This window comes from Glycine max, chromosome 14, assembly GCF_000004515.6.
Source record: "Glycine max cultivar Williams 82 chromosome 14, Glycine_max_v4.0, whole genome shotgun sequence".
NCBI lineage: Eukaryota > Viridiplantae > Streptophyta > Magnoliopsida > Fabales > Fabaceae > Glycine > Glycine max.
The window spans coordinates 28415365-28427544 of NC_038250.2; the positions used below are offsets into that span (position 1 = coordinate 28415365).

The following is a 12180-nucleotide window of genomic DNA, read 5'->3' on the forward strand; positions in this document are numbered from 1 at the left end:
GTGTCCCTTCTTATCTACTTCCTTTTTGAGTACAATCTTCTCTTCATTAATTTTCCTTTTAACTTTTCTTGTGTTTCAAAGTAGAAAATTGTCTTCCTCCTTTAAAATCTCTTTAGAATTCACCCTCTATAAAAAAAGAGTTTAATACTCTTATTAAGATGTTACACTATTATACTACAAATTTTTTCTGTATAATAATTATGTTAAAAGTCATTATTTTTTAATATGTAGCATTTTCAATTCATAGTCTAATATTTCATAAAACAAATAAAACATATTATATTTAAAAACTATTTTAATTTTAATTTTAATTTACGAGTAAATATAGGCAGCGTCCCTCCTCCCATACATCACAACTAACAAGCAAACAGAGCTTCCTTCCTCCCTGGCTGATGGATGGTGGTGATCCAGCGAAACTCAAAGTCCACCTAGTCACCCGCACCGACTCGCCCGAGTTCGCGCTCCTGAGCTCGGCGCTGAGTCGGACCTCGGTGGTAGGCCTGGACGCGGAGTGGAAGCCCGTCCGAAGGTCGTTCCCGAGGGTGGCGGTGCTCCAAATCGCGTGCGGCGACTCGGCGGTGTTCGTACTGGACTTGCTGTCGCTTCCCCTCTCTTCCCTGTGGGACCCCCTGCGCGAGTTGCTGCTGTCCCCCGACATCCTCAAACTCGGATTCGGATTCAAGCAGGATTTGGTCTATTTGTCCTCCACTTTCGCCTCCCACGGCGGTTTCGATAAGGTCAGACACACAATGAATGCTACTTAGGGACACTCTTTCCAATACTCTGTCTGCGAGCGGAAATTTACTGGGAATCACTAATTTGGTGGGTCCCACTTTTAATTTAAGACGGTGGGTGTCACACTTTTAAATTAGGAGAGAATGAGAAAGAAAATGGATAAAAATTAGTAATTTTCAATAAATTTGAGTAAATTATAGAGAGAGTATGAGTTGCTAGCATTCCTCAGTAGTTCTTGGAAATCTTCTAAATTTTAGTTTTTGTCCGAGCTATTTGTTTTCCTGGCTGTGAAAATATACGTACAAATATGGTGTTAGTTGCGTTGTGGTGAGTCAAAAATCTTTTACATTGTGGGAAAATGCAGTTGATGCAGCTGCAATTGTGGTCGTGATTCAGTTGCAGTGAGTCGAAAACCCTTTAATTGCAGCTGTGGACCACAATTTAAAACCATGCATGCAAACTTTATTTCCTACTGCTAACATCTTTTCTCTCTTACGTGAAAATATAAATGCTTAGTTATTTCAAAAAATATGTAGACTAGAGCAATGTTGTAAAAGACATGGACACAACCAAAACTTGAAAATTTTTCAGAAACTACAAACACCACTAGTCCTTATAAATGAACATTTTTGCTATGATCCTGTTTTTGACAGAGACTTTCTGAATTCAATTGTGGACAGGTTGAGCCATATTTGGATATCAAGAGTGTGTACAACCATCTGCAGCATAATAAGAAGCATGTACCCAAGCAAAGTAAGAGTTTGTCAACCATATGTACAGAAGTATTGGGGTTTTCGCTCTCCAAGGTTTGTTTCATTTTCACAAGTTATTCATTCAACTTCAGCATTTGATAAACTTCTATGGCTATGCTTATTTGAGTTATTGTGTGCAATTCTATGCTTTAGGTGAAATGAGTTTTCTATTAGCATTTGGAGGAAGGTTTTATCAATTGTTTTTTTTGCTAGGATTGTTAGGCTGTTACTGTCGATATCTTTTCCTTTTAAAAGAAATTGTACTGCTGGAAGCTTGTTGGTCGGTCCATGTTTTTCTTTCTGTATCTTGTTTTGGGTTGATGAGAAGAAAGAATGGGAGGTTGTCCATTGGCAAAATTTATATTTGATTTTGTTAGAGAATTAATAATCCTGAAATGGTGGCTGAGGAAATGAGTGGATTTAAATCTCTGTCATGGCCACTCAAACTGGAGTCGTTAGACTTGAAGCATGGACAGTGAAAAAGTTTCTTTTTACCTCGTGATGAAATTTAGTTTTATTACAAAAGATTTACGTTATCATGGATCAATCCAAGTACTGTCCACTGAGTTGTTGAAGCTTTGGTATCATGTTAAGAACCAGTAATCTTAAAGCTTAAGTAATTAGGTAGAGGCATATTGATGGATTTGTAGCTCCTAACTAGTACTTTATTCATGTCAGACATCAATATGCATATTGATCTTAAAATTAGTGCTTCATCCCAGTGGGTAGCAGAACAATTGTTGGGAATGTGTTCTATATCTAGAAGATTCCTGATTGTAATCTAAATTGAATTTTTTTTTTCTTTTTGTTGGATGCAAATCCCATTATTGGATTCAGTAAAATGTTCTAGTAACAATTATCAATTCCAGAATGATAATCATCCAATAAATAATGATTTTACTGATTAATGGGCTGGTTTAAGTTCTATCAATATATCTAGAAGATTCCTGATTGTTATCTAAATTGAAAATATTTTTCTTTTTGTTGGATGCAAATCCCATTATTGGATTCAGTAAAATGTTCTAGTAACAATTACCAATTCCAGAATGATAATCATCCAATAAATAATGATTTTACCGATTAATGGGCTGGTTTAAGTTCTATCAATATATCTAGAAGATTCCTGATTGTAATCTAAATTGAAAATATTTCTTTTTGTTGGATGCAAATCCCATTATTGGATTCAGTAAAATGTTCTAGTAACTATTATCAATTCCAGAATGATAATCATCCAATGAATATTGATTTTACCGATTTATGGGTTGGTTTAAGTTCTATCAAAATTAATCTTTAGTTGGCTGTCTTCAGATAGAAGTGACAATTGCATATCAAATTTTGACTTATAACCTGTCATTTGATTTATATGCTTTCTGACCCCCCAAAAAATTCATGTTTGCTCTCTTATTTGCAGGATTATATCAATCAGAATATCTTTGCTTTCAAAGTGATTTCTGAGGATATTTGTTTGATCCCAAAACAAATATTGCAAGTTACAGATTATTATGTTTATTGATTTTTCAAAAGCAATAATAGGATTGACCTGAATACAATAGAAAGATACTACTGTTCATATTCTTGTATTTAAATTGAAACAAAATGTCTGTAATGGGACATGCAAGGGGGTCCCCTTATTTGCTCAAGGATGTGTATATGCTCTCTTGGAAGGTCAGGATCCAGAGTTGGTCCAAATGGCATTTTTCAATTACTGTATGGTGTTAACCAAACTTATATCTGCTTTAGGAACTCCAATGTAGTGATTGGTCATATCGTCCGCTAACAGAAGAGCAGATAACATATGCAGCTATGGACGCTCATTGCTTGCTTGACATATTTGAGGTCTTCCAGACAAAGTTTGTCAAAAAAGGTTTGTAATGCCTGGAAATTTTATAGCACAAACTCTGGACAAATTGCAAGCCTGTCATTGTTTGTTTTTCTTCTATTGCAACATTTGAATTTTTGATTTATTAATTGATTGGATATTTGGTCGCTCTGATTTACAAAATTTGGCTACAGGTAAATGTTATCCTCCTATTTTACAAATATAAGCAGTTTGACTGGTCACAACATCTGAAGGAATTTGCCAGTGTGGTTCTAGAAAAAGAGCTGACAGGATAATGTAGTGTGATGCTTCAAAGATATAGACAATCCACTTAGGTCCCATGGCAAAAAGTAGGGCCAGATTGCCAATTTTTACTTTCAACTGAACAAGTTAATGTATCGTCTAAGTGGTTCAAATTTGAAAAGTAGGACAGCAGCAATGCAGCTATTGAATTTAGGAGATGTATTTGCAATTTTGGGAATCTAGAGGAAACATAACCTGAAAGTATGATTGAGCCTTTTGTTTTTCTCTTTCGATAGTGTCTTTAAAAATGTATGTAACTTGCATGATTATCATCACTTGGAGAGGGCTTTCACAATGAATTTTATTAAGTTTGTTTAAAGAAATTGTTTATTTGTTAGTTTATTGGACTTTGCATTATTTGTGCTGGAATTGCTATGAAGTTAAATAAAGACTTCTCATTATGTCGGTAATTCTGTCAATAATATGTGGATTATCTGAAATTTTAGATTTTTGAATATTAGGATTTTTGTTATGTCAGTAACTAGTTTTAGGTTGGGCTTGAACAGGTTTTCTCAACTAGTATTTTATGTATATGTATATTAGCATAAATGTGTTAGTGGTTTGAAGCTAAAACACTCATCTCATATCATTGGAGCTCATTATTTGGTACTTGTTATTCAAATGTGTAACTAGCACACATCTCATTATTCATTTCATACCTGTATTCTCTTATCCATTTAATCCCTCCAGTCTTAGTATTTGTTATTGTTTAAAGCTTTCATCAAAGATTTTAAGAGGGTAGTTTGTTAGGAATGCTTGACTTGGCTAAATCTTACAAATAAGAACCTTGGCATTAAATTCTCTGAATTTGTGTAGCATCTTTGAAACTGTTGATTTGTGTGTTCCTTGATTTAATCATAATTCAATCTGTAAACTAATTTCACTGTAACACAGCAGACTATTACCAAGCATTCTATGGAAATGATTCTTACAAATTTTTATTTTGAAATGATTTTTACCAGAAGATATATAGTTCCAACATCCCTGCAACTTTATATGGAAATTTTCATTTCTTACTCAAGCATCCACAGAAATAAACCTCATGTATGTGCAACACATTGGATAAATATGGAAACTATTCTGTATAATTGTTTAATCTTACTTTCAGATCACAGGATATATTCATTCATCCCCCCTCTATTATCATCTAATAATGATTGATTTATTTGTTATCTAAACATTGAGGCATTGTACAGAGAATTTTTGGTCATGACATTTTGTTAAATTTTTCACTGCAGGAGACTTGATTCTTGAGACTACGGTATTGTCTTATCCTAATGCAGGTCTTGGGTTGAAAGAGCTTTTCAGAAATCATGACACGAGTGATAAAGTCCTAAGAGCACAGTTTTGTGAAGCTTTAGCAATTGTCCAAGCCACTACTTGTTCTGATGCTGCTCAGATGATACCTTTAGCAGGGGGAATGATCCAAAAATCATCATGTTGGGTTACTGTGCCAATGGATGAAGTTTTGTTGAAAGTTGTGAAAAAATATGGTGATAGGATTTTGCTTAAGGAGTCAGACAGAAAGCCCAAAAGCTCAAAAAAGAAAGGGAAGAAGCATTCACTATTTAATGGGATTAGTCAAGAAAAACATTTTGAGAAGTCTGATGGTTGGCAAGGTACCCCACCTTGGGATCCTTTGGTGGGGGGAAATGGATATCCAAAGTTCCTTTGTGATGTCATGGTAAGCATCTTAATTATGAATATCTTATGTTCCCTTTCTTCGATATTAAGATGTTTAGCTATAGGATTTTTATAAATATAGTTAAATTCAATCATCATTATCAGTGCCTATAGTCATTGGTATTCCTTTTGTGGTCTCCTGTTGTATGAATATTTTATGGAACTTTTATATATAAAAAATGGGGGGTTATTTTAATATTGGATCTGAATGTTTATTAAATAAAAATGTGAGCATGAATTTGTAAGGGATTTACTCAGGTTGAAGGCTTGGCAAAACATTTACGGTGTGTTGGGATCGATGCTGCAGTTCCTTATTCAAAGAAGCCTGAACCAAGGTTATAAATAGAGTATAATTATATTATTATTGTTTAATAATTGTTGATTCTAGTATATGCTTAATGCCATTCTTCTGACAGATGAATTACTTCTATATGTGTTTTTCTCTCTTTTTTGTGAAACTATTTTCATTTATATTTAGGATGTTGATAGAGCAAGCACAAAAAGAGAAACGAGTGATTTTGACGTGGGATGCAAAGTTGCTTAGACATGATTATCTGACACAAAACCAAATCTATAGAGTGAAGAGTCTTCTAAAAAATGAACAGCTACTTGAGGTATGGTTAAATTAACTATCCACATAAAGAGATTGACAATATACATTCCTTTGAAAGTAAAAAGATAAATTATACAATATTATGGTTACGTTGTCTTTTAAGGAACCCTTATTTATTAGTTTTAGAATGTTTAAATTTTATGGACAGTGCAAAAATCTGGTGATGGGCTAGAGTTTAGTACATGGATTTTGAAGTTATCTTTGTGTTATTTCTTCCACCTTAGTTCAATTATTGCAAAGTGAACAGAAAAATTGTTAAATTTCTTGCATGAGAGAGTGATATATATATATATAGAGAGAGATCACAGTAGTACTTTTTCTATGTGGTCACAAAGGCTAAACTTGAAGTGTTTTTCAGGTTATTGAAGCTTTTCAGATAAAAATTAATGAGGATAAGCTAATGTCAAGGTGCACAAAATGCAATGGGACATTTATTCAGAAGCCACTGACAACTGAAGAGGCTATTGAAGCTGCGAAGGGCTTTCAAAGAATTCCAAATTGCTTATTTAACAAGAATTTAGAGTTTTGGCAGTGCATGGATTGTCACCAACTTTATTGGGAGGTATTGTTTACCTGTCAATTGCTTATTTAAAGAGGTATTGCTTATTTAACAAGAATTTAGTCAATTGGACTTGTTATTTTTGGAAGCATGATAACACAGTTTTTCTTTGACACTTACGGCATGTACACATTATTGCTTTACTGGCTGTTTGGTCAACTTATACCCCTTGCTTGTTGAAGGATCTATGCATTACTTTTGGCATATGAAGAACGAATTTTCAATGAGAATTAAGAATGTCAGATTTCAGTCCTATCATCAGGACATGCTAGTGGAAGGATAAGCATACAGATATAAACTGTCTATAATGATTATGTTTTGAATAAATTACACTTGCATCTCCTGAGCTTTTTTTAAATTACACATAACATTACTCTTTTTATTTATACACCAATCTCTCTTTATGTTTGAAAACATTACATTGACACTTCCTTGTATGTTACACTAACACTCCCTTGTATTTTACATTCACATCCCCTACTAGAGAGGGTATTGCAATGGTTAAAAAAATAGGGGGTGTTTGTGTAATTTCACAAAACCTCTGGGGTGGTTAGTGTAACTTTTATATTTTTCTTTTCCTATAAGCCAAGCAAAACATTTTTGTATATGGACAACATCTTACATGTTTGCACTTCTTTGTTTGATTAAGAACAATAGTACTCTCTTTGGACTCATAAGCAAAAAAGTGATCTTGTATGTTGGACTTAAATATAAGCAAATCTAACTAATTTTGTCCTATTTAATGTTATCATTCCTAAAACACCTTTCATTTAATTCTTATTCTATTTTCAATGAATTCTTTTTTATTCATGATAACAAGTTCCAATAAATAACATTTTATAAATAACCTTATTTTTTATTCGAGATTAGGAAAATTAAATGGTATCACCTAACTTTTTTTAATTAATGTGAAATTAGTTATTTTTACTTATATGAGTTTATATATGAGTTTAGACGGATGAGTTTAGACGGATGAGTTTAGAGGGAGTAATAGGAAACAAAAATTTCTTTGTTTCTAGTCTATTATTTTGTTATTCTTTATAGTACATATGTTGATAAAATATAGCCAACTTTCTAACTATCACATGTTGTGCCTGTTCTTTATACAGGGAACCCAATACCATAATGCAGTTCAGAAGTTCATTGACATTTGCAAACTGAGTGACTAATTTGAACTACTCTCATTTCTCTGTGATGTGTTTTCGAGTATGGTGCCATCAAATAACTTTCGATGGAAGAAAAAAGTCGTTTTCACTTTAATGTATGTTTTAATGCAGTTTTATTCATGTGATGTAGTTTATATTTTACACATTGATTTGGCCATCACTGCCCCCACTCTTGGTTGTTCCTGTGTATTCTACTGAATGCAAGAACCGAAACCACATTGAATTTCAATAAAAATAAATAAATAGGTTTAATTGTACATTTTATCACATCAATTATCATTATTTCATAAATTTTATCATCCAAGTTTTCTTTTGTGCATTTTACTATCATTTTTTAATGTATAACAAAATGCCGAGATTTTTCTTAAAAGAATGGCATCATTTTGTCAGGATTTTTTTTATGAAATGACGGTCAAATGCATAAAATTTGGTAAATATGTGGGCAAAATACAATGAAAAACAAGCTTGGGCGGTAAAATATGTGAAAATTGAAAACATAATAGGAAAATGAGTGAAAGAAAAAAGCTTAAATAGTAAAATTCATAAAATTATGTTAGTTGAGTGACAAAATTTATAAAAATCGGTTACATAATAACTTGTTGGCTTGTTAGCATGACATGTTTACTCTATACGTGCCAGATTGTAACCATATCTTTTTTCTCATTTTTCCTATCTTTAAGCATTAATTAATTATTCTTTTTTTAAAAAAAATCATTAATTGTACAAATACACAACGTAAAAATCTTTTGAGGAAGCATTACAAGTATAAATTAAAGTCCTAGGAAGCAACTTTAATATCAGAAAATCTAACCAAAATTAAAAATTTACATACTGTAATATATAGAAGTTAATAAGCTCAAAGTTTATTCTTTTTTATTGGTTAATCAATTATATGATATCCTGGGATGAAATATTAATTATATGGATATTTAATTGTGAATATATTTAGATTGAGTAATCTTGGATTCTATTTCTTTAAGTAAGGTCTTGGTTTGAGTTTTATGAATGAAAAAAATGTGATTGGGAGAAGAAATCTCCTTGAGAGTGATTAGTCCGATTTTCATGTGAAAATTAATCATCGACATGTTATGATGATAACAAAAAATAGTGAATGTATTTTTGAAAAATATATACAATTTAATAATCTCAACTTTTTACTCTTCAAGGTCATCATCAAATCTATTTAAAATATAATAATTATATAATTCATATATATATATATATATATATATACTACAAATAAAAAAATTGCAAGGAGCAAAATATAAAATCTGTTTTAGTATGGACCTGAGGCAAATAGAAAAAAACTTAATAGAGATCCAAAATAAAATTATTTAATTTATTAAGGACTAAGAATATATTTAAAACATTTAAAACGGTTTAAATATATTTTTCATCCTTGATAAATTAGTGAATTTTATTTTGGGTTCCTAATAAAAAAATTGTGTTGGATTCTAAGTAGAACAATAATGTTGTTGGTCATTGTTATTTTGTTTTAATTCTTCTAATATATTATTCTTTTTCATTTTAATCTTTAAAATATTTTGTTCATTTTGTATTAGTCCATTTGAAAAATATTTGATAAGGACTAATAATAGATAATCTACAAATTTTAGGGACAAAAATGAAAAATAGATATATTAGAAGTACTAAAACAAAATAACAAGGAACAAAAACAAAACTTTTGTTTTATTAGAAACTTAATACAATTTTTTTATTAAAGACCCAAGACAAATTTTTTTAATTTATCAAGAACTAAAAACATATTTAAACCTAAAAGTAAGTTAACTTAAGTATGTATATAACATTTTTTTATCTTGGGTTTGAGACCACATGTCCCTTAATCTATTGAATCATAGACTAATTTGGCTTAATCTATTGAATCATAGACTAATTTGCCTTGCAGTATACGTTGACCAAGGGAATTTTACACATGGAGGAAATTGAACATGTTCTCCTGCTAATAGACCATTATCACACATGTGAACAGAATGAGACATTATATTAGTGGCGGATCCAAAAAATTTCTTAGTGGAAGCAAGAAATAGTTTATACAAAAGAAAAAAAATACTTAAATGTAATTTTGGTCCCTCTATTTTAAAATAGAGACATTAGTCTCTGCAACTTTGGTCATCCTATTTTTAAAATAATCATTTAGCCTCCAATTTTGCAAAATCAATGATTTTGGCCATTTAATCAAACTAAAAGTGTTGACTATTAAGAGATTAATGTTGATTATGATATGAATTAAACAAATAATCTCGTGTTACATCACTAAATTTGGATCTCATTAGATTAATCTCTTACCAATCAATATTTTGGAAGGACCAAAATCTCAAATTTTGCAAAAGTGAAAACTAAATGTCTATTTAAAATAGAGGGATTAAAATTGCAAATTTTCAAAGATATAAGGACTAAATGTCTCTATTTTAAAATAAAGAGACCAAATTTATGGATTTTAAAAAGTAGGGAGATAAAAATTACATTTAAGCCAAAGAAAAACATCACAAGCTTTTGTAAAATAAATAATGTCATGACAAATAAAATCCAAAATACTTAAGTTTCTACACATTATAATAGTCATGTATGTATTTTTATACTTTGAAAATGTTCTACGATTTTTTTTTTATTTTCAATATTATATAAAATGAAAAAATAAAGTAATAAAATTAGTATCAATTTATTCACTTTATTTTATTTCTTATATTTTTTTATTATACATATACAATTGGAAAAAATCTTGTGGGGGCAATTGCCCGCATAGTCCAATACGTGCATTCGCCATTACCTTATAACATAGCACCAACCCTACAACTTGTGCATATCATTTATTAATGACATGTGATCATTTTCTTCCCTATAGGTCCAAGTCTACAAAGGAAAATTAATGTTTATTCAAATCATTTCAAATTGATTTACTGTAAAGGAAAATATCACAAGAAGGGGGGTTGAATTGTGATTTTAGAAATTTAAAACTTTTTTTAACAACAATGTTATCGTCTAGTGATAAAGTGTATAAACAAAAATATCAAATTTTTGCAAAAGGTTTCAGATGATAGACCTGGATTTTGTAAAAACAAATAGAGTTTTTCAAAAACAAAAATCAAATTTGAACCCTGAGCTAGTTTAAAGCAAAGAAGAGGAAGCTAATAAAGATAAGGCACAAAAAGTTATACTCATTCATCTCAACCATTGAGACTATGCTCAGTTCTTAGCAAATCACCAAGTTCCACTAACTTTAACAAGTTACAAGTATTAATCATTGTCACTTGCTCTACAGTTCAAGCTCTACACCAAGTATTCTTTTTGCTACCAATCACGGCTAGCTCTAATACAAATCAAAAGATTTATTGTTTGCTTGCACACTGTGTAACGACCCGCCTTGTCTCTACGATATCACTAACTATAAAATGTGACATTTCAATTTTAAGCGAAGGCTCCATTAATTTGATTATGAAAATGATGGTAAATTTTCGTGATATACATTCATTAAACAACACACAAATACGTGAATATATATATATATATATATATATAACCACTATATATCATTCACATGTCAGAACATAATTCAGTTTTTACGTATATCTAAACATGGGACTTACATGCCTAATCAAAAAGAGTCAAGGAACCAACTAAGGAAGAGTTGATAACAAAACACAACTCTCTCCCAAAATAAATTTCAACGTTATCACGTTGGCTTAGCGGCTCCAACAAAAGGACTTCCATCCATGTCACCTATTGTTGCTCATCTGCTCCCACGAACGAAAGTTTGAGATCATCACAGGCACCAACCACATAGTACAAAAATTGCGAGGGTGAGTTTATTATAAAAGATCAACAAACACCAAATGACAATGATTAGCAAGAAAACAACAACAATAACCACAATCATTCTTAATAATCCATCAGTTCAACATACACTTAACAAACTAGTCATAAACTTTTCCACAATTCAAATCAATTATGTTCAGAATGATGCATGCACCTGACTCAACTCTAAAATCCAATGTAGTACCATTCGTCAGGAAATAGCCTAAGCGTGTCCACATGACACTCTCACTTAGGAAAACTAGGTAGCAAGTATCGAAGTCACCCTGTCGTGCACAGGCAAATTTCCCCTATGGTGATCAACTTGAGTCTCAAGGAAGTTCTAAACCGACATGCCCCCAAGTACAAGTATTTTTTCTCATGAAAAACTATGAGTACTTACTGACAAAATTTATACTATTTTCATACAATATGAAGTATGAAACATGGGCATCATCAATAAACTTACTATGGATAGTAAAAGATTCTACGTCATCTCCTTTTTTTTCTCCAGAGATGCTTAAAACTCTTTGAACACTTTATTTCCCTCTCCAGGGATATCCAACATGTTCACTACATCCCCCATGTACATAAACATCATAAATCATCACAATGATATCAACATCAACATCATCTTATTCCAATGTCATTATCAACATCAACATCATCTCAACATTATCATTATCATTACAAGCAATCACATTCCAGATACATACATATAAATTCATGCATGGGATTCA

At 31.4% G+C, this 12180-nt stretch overlaps 1 protein-coding gene across 1 annotated transcript; it reads left to right on the forward strand.

Moving 5' to 3' along the window:
• The first annotated feature begins 275 nt into the window (after positions 1-275).
• On the forward strand, positions 276-7724 carry LOC100781231 (exonuclease mut-7 homolog). Its single transcript, XM_014767226.3, has 8 exons — positions 276-737; positions 1416-1541; positions 3228-3351; positions 4848-5293; positions 5551-5627; positions 5771-5906; positions 6264-6467; positions 7574-7724. Exons 1-8 carry the CDS (start codon positions 393-395, stop codon positions 7631-7633), a joined length of 1518 nt encoding a protein of 505 aa, XP_014622712.1. The 5' UTR covers positions 276-392; the 3' UTR covers positions 7634-7724.
• The last annotated feature ends 4456 nt before the right edge of the window (positions 7725-12180 follow it).

Bases quoted from the DNA above. Each gene is read 5' to 3' on its own strand.
- LOC100781231 (XM_014767226.3), top strand. From the start codon at position 393: ATGGATGGTGGTGATCCAGCGAAACTCAAAGTCCACCTAGTCACCCGC. The intron at 5,907-6,263 runs GTATGGTTAAAT...AGTGTTTTTCAG, and splicing joins AAAATGAACAGCTACTTGAG to GTTATTGAAGCTTTTCAGAT. The intron at 6,468-7,573 runs GTATTGTTTACC...TTCTTTATACAG, and splicing joins GTCACCAACTTTATTGGGAG to GGAACCCAATACCATAATGC.